This window comes from Cnephaeus nilssonii (genome assembly GCF_951640355.1).
Source record: "Cnephaeus nilssonii genome assembly, chromosome: 1".
Classification (NCBI taxonomy): Eukaryota; Metazoa; Chordata; class Mammalia; order Chiroptera; family Vespertilionidae; genus Cnephaeus; species Cnephaeus nilssonii.
In genome coordinates this window covers 48,605,595-48,623,734 of record NC_137072.1, presented here as the reverse complement: position 1 = coordinate 48,623,734, position 18,140 = coordinate 48,605,595, and the positions used below count along the sequence as shown (strand labels likewise).

The 18,140-nt window shown below is 42.3% G+C and overlaps 1 protein-coding gene across 4 annotated transcripts in view; it reads left to right on the top strand.

The window, feature by feature from the left end:
* NFKB1 (nuclear factor kappa B subunit 1) overlaps positions 1 to 18,140 on the top strand; it is a 129,131-nt gene that overhangs the window by 57,833 nt on the left and 53,158 nt on the right. For all 4 annotated transcript variants that reach the window (XM_079774498.1, XM_079774497.1, XM_079774500.1 and 1 more), the window contains one exon: positions 14,471 to 14,619. In XM_079774498.1, the coding sequence (XP_079630624.1) occupies positions 14,471 to 14,619 (149 nt within the window). The remainder of the gene's footprint in view (positions 1 to 14,470; positions 14,620 to 18,140) is intronic.

The following is an 18,140-nucleotide window of genomic DNA, read 5'->3' as shown; positions in this document are numbered from 1 at the left end:
TGTTTCTTATTCTGTTGCTTTAAGTGAAAAGTTAGATTGATTATTTGAGATTTTTCTTGTTTCTTGAATAGACCTATAATGCTATGAATTTCCCACTTAGGACTGCTTTTGCTGTGTCCCGTAGATTTTGGGTTGTTATGTTCTCATTTTCATTTGTTTCAAGGTATCTTTTAATTTCTTCCTTGATCTCATTGTTAACCCACTCATTGTTTAGTAACATGTTACTTTAGCCTATGTATTTGTTTAGTAACATGTTACTTTAGCCTATGTATTTTTTTAGTAACATGTTACTTTAGCCTATGTATTTGTGTGTTTTTCAGGGTTTTTTTTTTCTTGTGATTGATTTCTGGTTTCATAGCATTATGGTCAGAGAAGATGCTTGATAAGAGTTCAATTTTCTTAAATTTATTGAGACTTGTTTTGTGTCCTAACATGTGGTCTATCTTGAAAATGTTCCATGTGCACTTGTAAAGTATGTATATTCTGTGCTTTAGAGTGAAATGCTCAGAAGATATCAGTCAAATCCATCTGATCTAGTGTGTCATTTAAGGGCACCACTTCCTTTATTTTCCGTAATCCCCTATATGACTGTATTACTATCAGTCTCTCTCTTTATGTCCATCAAGATTTGCTTTACATACTTAGGTTCTCTTACGTTGGGTGCATAAATGTTTATAAGGGTTATATTCTATTGTTTGATTAAACCCTTTATCATTATGTAGTTTCCTTCTTTGTCTCTTACTATAGCTTTGGTTTTAAAGTCTATTTTGTCAGATGTAAGTATTCTACCGTTTTTTGTTTGTTTGTTTTTCATTTCCATTAGCATGAAATATCTTTTTTTCTATCCATTTATTCTTAGTCTGTGTGTATCTTTTGTTCTGTGGTGAGTCTCTTTTAGACAAAATATTCATGGATCTTGCTTTCTTATCCATTCAGCTATCCTGTGTCTTTTGAGTGTACCATTTATGCCATTTACACTTAAAGTGCTTATTGATAGGTTTATAATTGTTGTCATTTTATTCTTTTAACTGTGTTCCTCTGCCTTCCTCCTCCTCCTCCTCCTCCTCCTCCTCCTCCTCCTCCTCAAGGCAGGCCCTTTAACATTTCTTGTAATGCTGGTTTGGTGGTAACAAACTTCTTTACTTTTTCTTGTCTGGTTGTCTGGGAAGCTCTTTATTTCTCCTTAAATTTTAAATGGTAGCTTTGCTGGGTAAAGTAGTCACGGTAGTAGGTCATTTCTTTTCATGACTTTGAATATTTCATGCCAGTCCCTTCCAACCTGAAATGTTTCTATTGAGAAATCAGCTGACAGTCTTATGGGAGCTCCTTTGTAGATAACTGACTTTTTCTTGCTGCTTTTAAGGTTCTCTCTTTGTCTTTAACCTTTGCCATTTTAATTATAATGTGTCTTGGTGTGGGCCTCTTTGGGTTCTTCTTTTTTGGAACTCTTGCATTTCCTGGACTTGTGTATCTTTTTCCATCACCATGTTAAGGAGGTTTTTAGTCATTTCTTCAAATAGGTTCTCGACCCCTTCTAGTACTTCCATGATGTGGATGTTATTATGCTTCATGTTGTCCCAAAGGTCCCTTAAACTATCCTCATGTTTTTAAATTCTTTTTTCATTTTGCTGCTCTGATTAAGTTTTTCTGCTACCTTGTCTTTCAAATTGCAGCTTTGGCCCTCTGCTTTATCCAACCCACTGTTTATTTCTTTCAGTGTATTCTTCATTTCAGATATTGTATTCTTCATTTCTGACTTCATTTTTTATGGTTTCTATGCCCTTTTTTAATGCTTGCTTTCTCTTTGTTGAAGTTCTCAGTAAGTTCCTTGAGCATCCTTATAATAATTTTTTTTTGAACTCTATATCTGGATTTCTTACCTCTATTTCATTTGGCTCTTTTTTTTTCTTTTTTCTTTTTTAAGATTTCTTCTATTCTCTCATTTGTCTCCCTTTTTTGACTACTTCTTTGTGTCTACATATTAGGTAAATCTGCTATGACTTCCAGTCTTTGGTAGAGTGGCCTTATATACTAGGTGTCCTGTGGGACCCAGTAGTGTAGTCTTCTTGATCACCTGAGCTGAGTGCTCCAGGAATATCCCTTACATGGGTTATGTGGGCACTGCTGTTGTACTTGAGTCTTGATTTATATTGGCCTGTTTGTGCCTGGGTCGACCTGCAGACTGGCTGGCTGTAAGGAACAACCCATACCTCAGTGTTTGAGCTGCTGTGCATATCCTGACCACACAAAGTGGAATTCGCCTTAGTAGGGTCTGGTGCCTGCCAAGATCTTCCTTTAGATACACCGCTTGTGAAACTAATTGAATCCTGCTCTGATGCTGTCTGAAGCTGGCCATTGAATGTGTTGATTCTGGAGTCTCTTGGGAGGGACTCTGGTGCAGTCCAATGTCAGATGCTGCCTGTGACTGGCCCTGGGAAACCTGCTTAGAGCAACAAAGTGATCCACAGTTTGTGGCTTCCTCTGCTGGGCCTAGATGTGCGTGGGAATGACCCAGCTGTGCACACGGCCAGCTTTTACCAGCACAGGCCCGGAAGCAGGTCAGCAAAATCCCAAGGAACCCCGAGATCTGCCTTTGCCTGTTGGCTGCCTGTTAGGCTCAGTCACTGAAATAGCCTCTGGCGGTATGCAATTGCATGAGGTAGGTTCTGAGTGAGTCACCAGGTAGGGGTGAGTGGTGTTCACCAGATGGATACAGGTTCAAACTCAGTGCCTGTGCTGGGTCTAAGGCCACTCCGTGAATATCCCAGCATATACCAAGTCTAGCCGCCACCAACTGGGTGTTCACACACCTTTGTGATGGGACAGGACCTCAGGGAGTCATCAGGGTGAGGCCAGCAGAATTTATCAGGCCCAAACAGACCAAGATTTGGCCGTGTGAAGGAGGGCTTTGCACTGCTCAGCTGTGTGAGGGAAAAATAGCCTCCATTGTAGAGCCACACCACTCAGTCTGTTTCAGATTCTGCCAGGAGCCTGATCTCAACAGAGTGGGGCTGCTGAGAGTAGTGAGGATGGGTTCGTGGATCTCCCGTGAAGGGGAAGTATCCGGTGGGGCTTAAGGAAAGGGAGGGGACAGTGGGCCCCATCCCAGAGCCACCCAACTCAGTCTGTCCTGGATTCTTCCCAGACCTTGGCACTGTGAAGCCACCAGGAGTTGGGAGGGTGGGGCCACTGGGGTCCCAGAGAGTAGGGGTAGCCAGTCTCTTGTGAGGGGGAGGCTCCAGTCAGGTACATAGGAAAGGTGGGGGGGAATGGCCTCCACCCCAAAGCCACACAACTCAGTCACTGACACCCCCTGAGTCTGCCCAGAATTCTAAGCCCAGGTCCAGGCAGCTCACTCCTCAGGAGAATGCAAGCTCTGCAGGGTGGATCTACAGAGAGGCCAGAGGGTGAAGCGATTGCTTTCCCCTGAGCTGATGCTCTCTCCCCAGAGCCATAAACTCTAGTGTCTCCTTATGCACTCTAGTCCGCTCTGCCCTCCCTCCACCAGAGCCCACAAACTGTGAATGAGATTTTATGTATGGGCCCTTCATGAGGGTACCTGTGTCTCTAGCAGACTCCTGTCTCTCCCTGGAGGACAGAATCCCTGCTGATTTTGACAGCCAGGCATATGTGTGCCTCTCCCTGGCTCTGGGGTAGGGAGCCTGGATTGGGATTAAGACCCCAGGCTTCTCAAGGGGAGCCTTTGTGGCTGAGATATCCTTCCAGAATTTCAGCCCCTGCCCATGCGAGTGGGACCAGCCCTTTTCATATCTCTCTGCCCTTCCTACCAGTCTCCTTGTGGCTTCTTCTGTAAATCCTTGGTTATAAAACTTCTCTTCATTTAGTCTTCAATTGGTTATTCAAGTTGATTGCTCTATAATTTCATTGTAATTGCAGTTTGTTTCTGGGAAGAGGTGAGTATAAATCTTGAATCTCTGGAACCAACCTTTGATGGTTGTTTTCCACCCACCTTATCACCTTGGCCAAACCCCAGCACAATGGCAAACTATATGTCAGAGTTAAATTTTACTTGTGAATTGAATTTATAAAAATTAAACATGTTTTAGCATCTCTGCACCAGTCTGTCTATAAACAAAAGCTACTTTTCTCATTGAAAAAACCTAAGGGAGTACAATTGCTTCAAAAAATAATAATAATACTCTTATAAATAAAAATAGTGCCAGGGTTAGATGTTTCTAACTGTGATTTCAAGCCACGGAGTTAGTAGAATTCACAAGTTAGTTGGCTTCGTGTACTCACCTTTTCCTAGGACTTTTCCGAAACTCCTCAGATCATCCCTCATAGTTAGATTAGTGAGGTGAACCCCGTCACATGACCAGTTTAAAGAATTGCAGGGATTCTTCATGAGTTACACTCAGAGTTTGGGCTGAAATCGATAAACTAAGGCAATGAGAATAGAGGAAAGGGACATATGTCAAAGGTCGGGGGGTAGGGGTGCCACCTGGCCGACATTTGGCAACTGATTACACATTGAAGACAGCAGAGGACTCCAAGATGAAAGGAGGATTCAGGTGCAATTGCTTAGAAGATGGTGCTCCATTTAATAGGGGTTGGAGTCGTTTCAGAAGGAAGGCAATTTGTTCAGTCTTGGGCAACGTGAATTGTGAAGATGTTGTGGACAGGAAGATCCCTGCGAGCAGCTGGATGTGTTACAGATGCTGCAAAGGAAATTAGTGCATGAGGTTTAAATTAAGAGCATTTGAATGGAGTCGATAATTAAATCTTGGAGACTAAAAATAAGAGTGTCAAGAGAGTGATCATGGTGAAGATTAGAAATGAACCAAATGGATGTCTGACAAAACTCTCTGAGGAAGAACAGTGCCTCTTTGGGAGTGTCCAGTGAAGTGTCAGGGGAGAGTTGTGAGGAGGAAATGGTAACACGTCCCAGGCTCCAGAGAGATTAAGATGAAGAATAAGAAATGTCTAGTAGTTTTGGAAACATGGAGTCAACATCACCTTTGAGCATTTTTTCATTTGAGGATTAAGGGAATTAGCTACTTTGCAAAGGGATGCGGATTAAGTAGGAGTTTCAGCATCGGTGATTAGGGCTCTTCATGCATACTTGGTAAGGACAAAAAGAATGGCACTCAAGCAGGTGTAAGTATCTTTTAAGAACCTTTCTCATTAGATTATAGAGAAAATTGAGTGAAAGAATGGTTCTGTAGGTCTTGGTATAGGGCCTGGCCCATAGGTTTCAGTAAATGCTAACCATTACAGTTGCCATCATCATTATCAGGAAAGGGATTGTTTAGAGTAAGGGAGAAGAGTAAGTGTTTTGTGGGCTAAAGAGAAGGACTTTTGGACAAGAGGAGGGTAATTCAAGGAGGTCTGGCATAAGTATGGCATTAAGGGCCAGACCAGAGTGGTTAGCCCTGGAAAAGGGAACAACTCTCCATTTCTCTGAATGAGGAGAGGATATCTGATAAAATAGGGACATTTTGAGCCTGGGTTACAGTAAGCAGAAGAGCAATTGAAGAGACTCGCATGCAATGGTTTCCGTCTTCGCATTAAAGTCAGAAGGAATCTCAACTACAAATATGTGCTTAAGGCATGAAGAGACAAGAAGCACAGTCGTTTATTTTGAACCTGCTCTGTATCAAGAACTGTACCAGACACTTGAAAATATCTCTCTTAATCCTCGTGAAAATTGGATGAGTGTGTAGTTGTATTCACATTCTGCAGGTGGGAAACAAGTCAGAAAAGCGAGGCGATGTGCCCAGGAGCGCACAGCTAGCAGTGGGAGGAGCCGGCATTCAGGGCAGGGCTGTCTGACTGCAGAGGCTGTGCTCTTTATTGCATGGGTTTGCGATCTTGGAGGTGTAAATCCCTGCGCTGCTTCTGATAAGGTCCTGCAGGCGGGGTGGGGAGGGGGCATTTCTGTCAGTCACCAGAGTGAACATCAGAGAAAGTGCCTCTGGTTTGAGGAACTGTGAAATTGGGGTGAATCAGAAATGTAAATTCTAGGTCCCCGAGGGCCATAATAAGGCAAGGAATGGAGAACATGGTTGAGTGAGGCACTAAGACTTCAGTGCAATGGGAGAATGCCTTTTGGGCAACAGCCGCAGGGAGGGAAGAGGGAAAGACAGGGGGGTGTCTTGGACTTTGAGAGGTGATGATTCAAGAGTCACCTTCCCTCACTTTCTCACAGCTGCCGCAATGCCTACCCCTCAGCGCCCCCACCCAGACGCCTTCTGCCAACTTAGGCTAATGTTCTGCTCGGATATATAATAACACATCCTAATTTAAGTAGCCTACTGAGAGTCTACACTAGGATCTAGCCTTTAAAAAAAGACAAAATAACAAAAGAATGAATATAGTTACCTTATTTCTACCCCCTACCTAACACAACTCTTTTGAAAAATTGCCTTCCACAGATAACATTTTAATCATGACTTAGTTATTTAATCACACCTTCACTAAAGAATTAATTATTGAATGCCCACAATATGGCAAATACTGCAAGCACTGGGGATATAAGAGGGGAGAAATCGGTGTCCCTACTCTCTAGAGCCTCTCTTCTCCTGGGGAACAATCAACATTAGTAAAAGGTGGAGCGTTAAGCAGTAATGAACACAGGGAGAAAAATAAAGCAGGGGAAAGAGCAGAGAAGCAGGGATTGGAGCGTGGGAGGGGTGGAAGTTTAGCCGGTAGTGGGTGCTCAGTGCGAGCCTCCCTGAGAGAATGGCGTTCCTGCCAAGCCCGGAGCAGGTTAGAGAACATGCAGACATCCAGGGAAAGAGGCTGCTAGGCAGAGGACTGGGTAAACGCAGAAGCCCTCAAGTGGGAGCTGAGCTGGCAAGATCCAGAACAGCAAGGAGGCTGGTGTGGCTGCATGGGATTAGCAAGAAACAAAATCGAAGAGGAAAAGGTGGGCCAGAGCGCACAGGGCTTTGTATGCTGTGGTCAAGACTTTGGCTTTTAAGATGGAAAAGTATTGGAGGGTTTGGGGTTGTTTTTCTTTTCTTTTTTCCTTTCTTTTTTTTAAATATATTTTTATTGATTTCAGAGAGGAAGGGAGAGGGAGAAAAAGATAGTAGCATCAATTTTGAGAGAGAATCATTGATCAGCTGCCTCCTGTACACCTTCTACTGGGAATCAAGCCCACAACCCAGGCATGTGCCCTTGACTGGAATCGAACCCAGGACCCTTCAGTCCACAGGCCAATGCTCTATCCACTGAGCCAAACCGGCGAGGGCGGGGTTGTTTTCCTTTATCTTCTTATCGTGGAAGATGTTAGTCATATAGACACAGAATAATATAATGAGTCCCCTTGTACTAATCATTCACTGGGAGGACACTGAGCAAAGCAAGGAGACTGGCATGACCTGACTTGAACGGGATCACTCAGGGCTGTGGGGCAGGGGTGCGCACAGGAAACGTAGTTAGGAGCAAAAACTCAATTTGGGATGTCTTTTGGAGGTCTGACTAGATATCTATTTTATGCTTTGTTCAGAAAAAAAAAAATGAGAATATGCATAGATGTAGTAAGGGGGGAAAGAGATGTAGAAAAGAAATGGTACCAGAATACCACTATTTTAAACTTTATTTTCTGTTAAGCATAAACCCAAGCGTCCCGAACAAGTGGCTTATAAATAAACATGTGTAGCATGACTCCTCCATAAGTTACAAATTATCTACTCATTCCCATATTCTTTAGCAACCATGGGTAACTGGGCCATGCAAAGGGTAAGGATTTATTTGTAGTTTATTAATGAGGTAATGGCACCTGTTGAGGTCCAAGTCCCTAGCAATTTTGGGAGGTAGCAACAGTGGTCCTCGATTTTCTGAAAGAAGCGTAATTTATAAAAAGCTATATTTTATGTAATGAAACTGAATATAGAACATCAACAAAAAAAGTAATTCCAGGTCAAAGTATGACAGAAAATTCAAACTGTCAAAGCAGAGTTATACGTACACACAGATTTTATTTGTCTTCGTTGCCTAGTTGATGAGACCCTCTTAGCCCATTTTGTTGTATTTAATGGCACAGTTTGCCCTTCTCATCCAGCCTAACAACTGCACTGTATATGCTGTTCGAAGAAGTAAGGGCATTAGACAAGGTGAAAGAATGGGAACGAACCAGCAGAGATCCGGGAGCACTTCTGTCAGCAGTGAGTGGGTCGCAGAGGTATTCTCCTGTCGTGCCACCTTGCTGGGAGCACCTCCCTTCCATCCCAAGGTCCTCTGTGTCATGGCTGTCTGACCTTGTGGCACGTCACTTGTTCATCTGTCCGAACTTCTGTTTCCTTATCTGCCACATGGGGGTGATCATGCCAGCACTGTCTGCCTCACAGGGTCGTCGAGAGGCCAGGGGTGAAGCAGGCTGCTCATACGTAAAAGAGAAGGAAAGAGACTGCTGCTTCCCGGGTCACGTGGTTGGCCCATGTTGTAGATGTGGGGCGTGAGGTTCAGAGAGGCCACTGAGCTGGAAAAAGAAAGAACTGGCATTTGACCCCAGGTTGGCTCAACCTGAAATCCCCTGCCTTTAAAAAAGAAAGAAAGAAAGAATTAACTTTACTGAGCATCTTCCTGCTCTGCGCCAGAGACTGTGTTAGACATGGTTCTGTACTCTCTTGTTTAATAAAAGTTATTCTGTACTTCCTGGGTGCTCAACATAGGAGAAACCATAAAATCTGACTGTTTGTTTATCACTGAAAGAAAATAGGTTATAACAACGTTCTTTTCTTCTATTTTACTTTCTTCTTCTCCCTCCTCATCCCCCCCTCACTCTTCTCTTCCACGCCCTCTCCTTCTTCCTATTATATTCTAACTTGCAGCCTCACAGAGAAGAATCTATGCGTAGTTTAATAATGTCTGTGACATGATGCTTTTTATGAAGGAGTGATGTTCCTTGAAAGAGTGTTCTTCTGCCACCTCCCAACAATCTCTGAGACCTCTTTCTCACAACACACACCAGCAAAACCCAGAAAACAGGTTTTTCAGGAATCGCTGTCATGTACCAACACTGTGCTAGGCAAAGGAGAACTACAAAACATTGGGCAGACTGGACAGAGGGGAATAAAAGTGATCAAGCCAAGTGGTACCCAGTACAATACAAAATGTGAATGGGCTTTGGAGGTGGACACACCCGAGTTTAAAGGGCCACCCACTCACTCCAGTTATAGGAAAGATGGCGCTTCACTTGGTCTTCATGTGCCTCAGTTTCCTCGGCTGTGGAATGGGGTACCACTACAGGCATCCACAGGGCTGGTGTGAAAACTGGCTGAGTTAACATGGTCCCTTTCCTTCCAAAAAAAACAGTAAGTCAGGACATACAGATGTGTGCACTCTGGGGATTTAACAAGCAAGGGAGGTAAGACAAGAACCCTATGGTTGCCACCTGGTTTTATCATCTTCTCATCGCAGTAAGTTGCCTGTAGTTTTCCTGTCCTGCTCTAATGATAGTCCCAAAGAACGGGACAGAAGTGGGGTTTTGTGGACTAAAGTGGTGAGGAGCGTGTCATGGAAGACTGAGAATTAGGTCTTACCCTTGAGAAGTGGGTGGTTCTAGGTAGAAAAGAGAAGGAAGGGACACCCCCAGGGGGTAGGAACCACTGAAGGAAACTGAGAAGTGGTGGCGAGTATGACGAATAAGCAGACTTACCACAGAGCCTTTGCACGTGCTGCTCTTCCTGTCCAAACGCTGCTCCCAAGCCCCTCGGCTCCTACTCACCTCTCCCCTCGTTCCACTCCTGTCCTTCTTCCAGAGCTCAGCCCTCATTGCTCCTTCAGGAAGTTTTCTCAGACTTCCTGACCCAGTCAGATCCCTACAGTATGTCCTTTGTCGGCGCTTCACAGTTATGCATTTGCGTTTATTTGTGAGATTCTCTGATTATTATTCGTCCTACTCTTTAATTCCCCCCAAAACAGGGGCTGTGTCTGTTTTGCCCTCACTCTGTATCCCTTCATTCCCTGACTTACTGCAGGGCATGAAACATACAGGGGCTTAATAAATAATCATTGAATAATTGGACACATTTTGGTTATCAGTGAGGATAGGAGAGTTGATATTTGAGATTGCTAATCCCATTAGGTTCCAAGCACTGTATCAGCTCATTTAATCCTTCAAAACAATCCTATGAAACCAAGTGTGTTATTACTTTCATATAGAGGTGGAGAAACTGATATCCAGAGATGTTAACCATCTTTCCCTGTTGACCCAGCTAATAATTGGCAGCAGATGGATTGGAGCCCAGCAGCCTGGCCTCTGAGCTCTTGGAATTAACCACATTGCTTTTGTCCTCTTCCTCTTCTTTAATTACCATCATCATCGTCACTTCATGAGGAAAACTACGCAGAAAAAGAACTACTTCATGTGTCACATCTTACCTTCATGTTGACTCTACATTCTGCCAGAGTGACAGGGTCACATTTACTCAGCAAGCAAACTAGCCACTTCGAATTCTGATTCCCAGAAAATTCTAGACTACTTCTCTTAGTCATGTACTTTGCCAAAGCATGGCAGAGTTGTTTTAAATGAAAGGAGGTGATTTGACTAAGTTTGGTATTATCTGAGACCTTGGTTTCTACTTCTTACTCAAAAAGCAGATCTAGCCTGTGGTCATCAGGAGGTATTGAGTCATGAAGCTCCTGGAAGAAAAGTTTAATTCATCAAGGAAGCCACAGAATCCTGAGCGCCCCCAAGAAGGGCAGCTGTTACTATAGTAACATAATTATGACTAGAAAATTAACGAAGCCCAATAAAATATGACACTCTGGAAAAAAGATTTACCCTAGGGACAAAAGGGGCCTTCATTCGTCATTTATACTAACCACCTGCCTTTAGACAGGATTTTTTTTAAAACATCATCTCAGGGCAGTTGTATTATTTACAGATCTCTGGGTAGAGAAGTACAATATAGTAGTAAAAAAGGTAATAGGTAACACTTGTCTACTATTGTTACTTACTGGTCAGTGTTCCAAAGACTTTACATGCATTAACCATTAACGTATTTAATCCTCACAACAAACCTGTAAGGTCCGGTTACTATCCCCATTTTACAGATGAGGAATTGAACACAGCCCAAGGCCACAGCTAGTAAATGACAGACCTGTCCTTAAACCCAGCTCGTCTGCCCCTCAAGCACTTGCACTTACAATGCCCCCTTGATAGCTGATTACTCAAGTTGTCATCTGTGTCTCCTTGTCTGTAACTGAAAACTTACCTTGTGTTTGAGCCATTAGTGTTTAATTAAGAGCCTGCTATGTTCAGACTCTTTCAAAAATGATTCCACCTTTCTGGAAGATACAGTTGCTTTCTATAAACTTAACTTCCAAGGGAACTGCTATTCAAAAAAAGTAAGAGGGAGGCTGAAAAAAGTACCCACATTCTCCATAAAACAAAGGAATTTCGGAATCAACGGCAAAGAGCTCTCAGCTATCCTGGCATTTTATAAAGTACATCACACCCTCCCTCTCCATCCCAGTTCACCATATAACCTGAAAATAGTATCATGTGTTTTCTGTCTCACACTTCAGCTTTCTTCTCAGTCAGTATTTTGGAAAGTCCACAAAACCCAGGGGCCTCCCTGTCCTTGCTCTGTGGTCTGTGTAAAAACCAGATGATGCCATGCCGACCTGAACTCTTTCAAATGGCTCAGCGCATTAGTCACCGGCAGATTTTTCAGGTACCTTTCCTCAGAGACTACCCAGTTCCTCATTCTTGCCACCCTTTAATCGTGAAGTCATAGAAAGAAAAAGATGTGAGTACTTTTGGGGGACACCTCCCACCTCTTCCCTTCAGTGACTGATTCCTTCCTAGTGGTGACATGGAAGGGCCCAGATATCCAAAGTGGTTGGGCTTTCATCACTGGATTCCTTCTGTTGTCCTGCTCTGGTGGAAAGCCTGCCTGATTTCACCCAAGTGAAGCATTTCGCCATGCCTTACACTGTTGCATTTCTGTGCTTAGTGCACTTAAAAAGCGGGATTACATGATCCATCTAGCGCTGCTTCCACTGTTCATTTTCCGCTGAAGAAGCCCCTGTGGAGTGTGTCCTCATATAACAAAGACCAACTTCAGATGTCAGCACCAAACGCAAAACTGGCCCCAGCGATCCAGGGAGTATGTAGGGACAACAGCCAACTTTGGAGCAAACCCAGTACTTTCCATCCCCTGTCCTGTCCTGAAGGGGCAAAGGCTTTCTGCCTGTTATAAAAGGTAAAGCATTAAGTTCATAATTAGTGTTATGCCCAGAGGGCTTTTTAAATGCTATGCCTGTTTAAGAAATTGTTTATTTGTGCTTTGAGGTGGTCAAAACCTGACTTAATCGTAAATATTTTTTGTGATGAGCTTGGCTCTACGAGGACGGGAGGCCACACCCACAGGTGGCGTGGTCCTTGGGAAGGCCGGTTAGAGGGTTCTGAAGCAAACTCTTGCCGCAGCTCTGAGTCAAGGTTCAAGCCCTAAGGTTTCCAGTGGAGCCACACTGTTGGTTAGAGGGTAGTCTCTCCCCCAAAACCTCCTGGGGAATAATCCCAGCTCATATCAACTTCTCAATTCTTGCAATGAGAGATTGGATTGGGGCGGTGGGGGCGGGGGGGAGGGGGGCGGGGGGAAGCCATGCTGAAAAATCCTAATGAAATCCTGCATCAAGGAAATCTGCATCTGTTCGGTGATATGCTAGTAGAAGCAGACTGGTTGAAAGTCTGTTTCCAAGAAATTTTATAGGCAAATGTAGGTTCTTCCTCAGGTTCACCAGATGGGATTCCTGTCCACTTGTTTCCCCACCTGAGCTCAAGGCTGCTTGTGCAGATTAAAATATTTCTAATGATTGTAGAGTTGAGAGACCCTGGATTTAGGTCATGCACTTCCTCGAAAAGAGGCAGTATGAGTTTCGGAGATAGGATGACCAACTCTTAGCTCTGAAAGTCCTGTGTGCCGGGAAACCCTCTCAGTTCTGGGCAAACTAAGATGGCTGGTCACCCTTTGAGGAGTTACAATGTATTTCTAACAGTTTGGCTGAATTTATGACAGGATTCTGATTCATAGGAGTTGGGGAAGTAAAAACTAAAGCCATTGGTCTTTTCTGTTAATATGAGTTTAGTTTTGGGATTCTCTCAAAGAAGGAACCTGTGGTCTGCTCTAGGGTCTGAGGACCAACTAGAGGAGAAAGGTTGTCCAACCTCCCTTTGCTTAAAATGTAATCATCCCCTTGCTGTTTCCTTTTTAGTGGAATTGTCACTTTAATGGTATAACAGTGAAAAAGATAAATTACCTTAAGTGGGAAAACCTGATTTTATGGAATAAGAGTGCAATCTGTGTCAGATATAAGGATTTGCACCTTGGAAGCGCACTTACTTGAATTGAAGAAAACTACTATGATCTGGGCATCTGTAACTCAGTTATCGGAGCTCATAACAGAGAGTGCCAGGCTCAAGTTTCCTAACCAATCACTGCAACCCTAGTCTGTGAGCTGGGGTGTCCATTGACAACCTTCAGAGCCAGGTCCCTGGCAAGACTCTCCTGCCTATCTCATGGCAGAGACATTGGATGCACTGCGCCTGCTCACATCACTCCTTCCCGTGATTTCCATTCTCCATCAATCCCAGTTCCCTTCCGACAGATCTTTTACTCAGCTTTCATGACTGAAAATTGTGATGAAGGTGCAGATGAAAATGTATTCTTGGTTAGTAGGAAGAGGGTGCTTCGTGGCTAAACAGCATCCTAAAGATGTGCTGTTCCAACTTCAACAGTACGGACTGTATTATATTTGGTCTGCTACCAAATAGTAGATCCTCCACACACAAAACAACCATCATTAGCATTTTGATGTATTTCCATCCCATCATTTATTCATCACATATTTTTAAAAACAGAGCCTATTTTTTATACTTACTGGCTTGTCCTAAGCATTTTCTATACTGCAATAGAGTCAGATGTACTCACTTTTATTTTTTTTCCCCAAGAAATCTGGTATTTTTTGTTTGTTTGTTTGTTTGTTTTAGAATACGACTTGCTTTTATTATTTTTTTTAATTTCTTTCTTGATTAAGGTATTACATATGTGTCCTCATCCCTCTATTAACCCCCTAACCCCCTAACCCCCTCCCACTCATGCCCTCACCTCCCTGGTGTCTGTGTCCATTGGTTAGGCTTATATGCATGCATACAAGTCCTTTGGTTGATCTCTCCCCCTTACCCCCACCCTCCCCTACCTTCCCTCTGAGGTTTGACAGTCTGATCGATGCTTCTCTGTCTCTGGATCTGTCCCTGTTTATCAGTTTATATTGTTCATTATATTCCATAAATGAGTGAGATCATGTGGTATTTATCTTTCTCTGACTGGATTATTTCACTTAGCATAATGCTCTCCAGTTCCATCCATGCTGTTGCAAATGGTAAGAATTCCTTCTTTTTTACCGCAGCATAGTATTCCATTGTGTAGATGTACCACAGTTTTTTCATCCACTCATCTGATGCACTCACTTTTAAAATGTGCTTCTTACATAGATCTGCAACTATATGGGACCTGCAAAGGTTATTGTTCAGCTGGTCACAAATGGAAAAAGCATCCACCTGCATGCACACAGCCTGGTGGGGAAGCACTGCGAGGACGGGATCTGCACCGTGACTGCTGGACCCAAGGACATGGTGGTCGGGTAAGTGAGCGGATGCGATGCCATGGAGAGCAGATAGAACATGGCACCCAAGACTTGGACTGAAAAGGCCCTCTTCATTTGGGGTCTTTCCACGACCCTCAGAAGGCTGGGAATGAAAACGTGTGCCCTCTCTTGGATTCTGAGGCATACAGTACCCACATGCCTGGTTTCCCTGAGGCAGCCCAGTTTGCACCTGTGGTCCTGGCCTCATTACTTATAGCACCTCCTTTCCCTGTCAGAAGTGGCTGATAGATTGCATGGCCACTTGATCTTGTGCCACTTTTAGCAAAATTTTTTTTTCTGGAAATAAAGATAAGAGCAAGTTAGAAAGAATAATTATACCAGAAATCAACACTTTATGAATGGTTTTATAATCTTGATGATTCCTTTAATGGAGTATTGACTCTGGATTTATAGTGTGAACATTTTGAGCATGAAGTGGATAGATAAATATTGTTTCAGTTCTGTGCTACTTAGGGAGTGTGCCACAGGTAAGTCAAGGAATGCAAATTTGTTTTGGCATTAATTAGACTTGACGAAATGTAAATACCAAGTGACTTCTTCATTTAAGGTTGGTCAACCGATCAGACCAACCAGTGAAAGAAGTATTAAAATAAATTCAGTCCAATTGCAGTAAGAAATTTTAAATTTATTTTATTTAATTTTTTAAAGTATTTTTCAGGGTTTCCTAATACTGGTTTAAATAGTTTGGGATATAATCCCAGTTAATCTGGACTGTTCACTCAAAAGAGAGGAATTGCTTAAGTCAACTGTAATTAAGCTGATGGTAGCATTTCAGGCTTTGAATTCCGATCAAGTTTCAAGTCAGTTGTTATTGGGGAGGCCGAGCTTTCATGTTCCGAGGCATTTCTTTGTTTGACTGTGAAAATATTCAAGTGTGAAAAACCTAGAGAGAGAGCTTTCTTTTAAGGCACTAAAATCTGATGCTTTTGATGTTAGGAAAAAAAGGACTCTAGATTGGAGGAAGAAGCTTAAATTGATTTGAAAAATTCACCTGTGCTTTCTATAAACTTGTTTCAACATCCTCCTGAAAGACTGGCCTGTTTCCTGTTGTGTGTCACGGTTGGTTCATGGTCTGGGCTGGAATAGCCTTGCAGTTCCTGACTGACCTGTGAGAGCTTTGAAATGCTGGGTGACTGTCAGAGTTTCAGACGAATTGGTCACTTAGTGTTTCTGCAGATTGACTCCAATAGGCCGCTGTCCGTTTGAAGTGTTATTCTCGTTGGTCCTGTTTAATCTGTGTGATCATCATGTCCTTTAGAGGAAATTATGGATGAAGTTCCCTACTAATAATATTTGTTATTATAAAACTTGCAGTATGTTGTCTGTAATTTGGTGTTTCTGTGGTTTAGTTTAGTAACCTTTCAGGATTCTCGAAGGAACTAATGGCTATTTATTTGGGGACCTACAGCAGAGTCGAAGTAAATTCCGTTTCCAAGGCAAGTGAGGAAATCTTTTACTCTTTTGCAGTGCTGGAGTGTGGGGTTCAATGGTTGGGAGAACACATTCATTCACACTGCATTCATTCATTCATTCAACAAACATTTTGACCATCTAAGTTCCTAAATTTGGTCATCAAGGTGTCTGGTCACAGTGCTGTGGGACTTCCTAACCCTATACAATTTCCCTGAGAAATTTAATCCAGAGATGCCACTTGAGAGTTGCAATAGACTCAGTAGCCTCTTTTTCAGTGTTCTGCAAAACATTGGTACTCCCTTTGTAATTTGATTTTTAACAGAAACTTTTGCTTAAAATAGTTTCCCAAAATGCAGTATTTCCTTCATGATTCATTTCTCCCCCCTCTCCCCCCGCCTCTAAAGTTTCCAATGTTAGAACCTGTTGCATTTTAGTTGAAAAAATATCATGCTAGTAGTTTGGAAACCAGAATTCTCTTTTCATTTCTGTCACTCTCAACAGTAGGACTGGGGATAATTTTTTAAAATGTTTTTATTGATTTTATAAAGAGGGGAAGGGAGAGGGAGAGGGAGATAGAAACATCAATGAAAGAGAACCATCTGTTGGCTGCCTCCTGCACGCCCCCTACCGGGTATTGAGCCCACAACCCAAGGCATGTGCCCTGACCTGAATCAAACTGTTACCTCCTGGATCATAGTTTGATGTTCAACCACTGAGCCACCCTGGCTGGACTGGACTGGGGACAATCTGCATGACTTCTTGAGAACTTGAATTTCTTGCCTTCTAAAATATGTGTTGAGCTACCGAATTCATCTCCAGGCTTTTTACATCTCCATAATTCTAGACTAAACTGACTTTAGCTAATGTTATGGTGTAACTTGAGCAGACTTGCCACATATGTATTTGTGGTATGTCATCGATTATTATTTAGTTCTAACATGTAGGTAAGAAGAGCACATAGAGAAATTTAGGAAGATAGCCAGCGTTATTCCTTAGACTTGTCAATACTAGAAATGGAAGATAACCTGTTTTCAATAATATAGCTTAGGCCAAAGGTAGATTTACAAGCAGGGCACTGATCCAACACATCAAAAAAGTTACATTAAAAGGGACCCTGAGAAGATAAATAACCTTTAAATTATTAAAACCAAAAGAATTGCCTTTCTTTGGGGTTCTCAGTAAAACTTAATTTTCAAATATATTTTATCTATATTAAAATATTCATGATTATGGGTTTGATTGCTTTAACTTGAAGGATTTGCCCTTTTAAATTTTTTTAGTTATCTTTAATTTTGCCTTTATATTTCTTATTCATTTATTTAGTTAGTCTTTAGTGCTGGTCCTCATAAATATAATCTTAGTTTGGTATTATATTTTTGACCCTGAATATCAACAATCTGGTTCAACAACATTTTGGTTCTCAGAAATTTTCAGGCAATAGAAACTGTTGTTTGACTTTGCCTTAAGCAACTATCCTCACCAATAATCACCACACCCTCCGTTTGCTTCCTGACAACCCTAATTTAGAGATGTGAAGTCTTTTTTTTTTAACTAAAATTTATGGCATATACCAATTAGTAAGCACTAGAAGTAGATATATAATTTTTTTAAATGCAAAAGAGGAATGTGGCCTCCCTCAAAGAGTTAGTGCAGACCATATTAAATTGTTGTTTTTGAGGGTCCAAAAACAATCAGTTATTGGCAATTTCATCTGGGTCAGCCTTAGTACACACAAAAGGAGTGTTTGGAGGAAATAGGCAAAGTATGGACTAAGATTGTAAGTATCCGACTTCCAAATTAGGGTGTGAGTTGGAGGCTGCTTTTTTTATATATAAAAAATTTTAAATTCTTGTGGGCCAAAGAAATTATATGTCAAAATGGCAAGGAACTGACAAGCTTTACACTGGAAATCCAACAAAAATATTTATATCCAGAATATCTAAAGCAAATTACTTTTAAACTCCATGCTGTTTTCCATAGTGGCTGCACCAGTCTACATTCCCACCAGCAGTGTATTAGGGTTCCCTTTTCTCCACATCCTTGCCAGCACTTGTCATTTGTTGGTTTATTAATGATAGCCATTC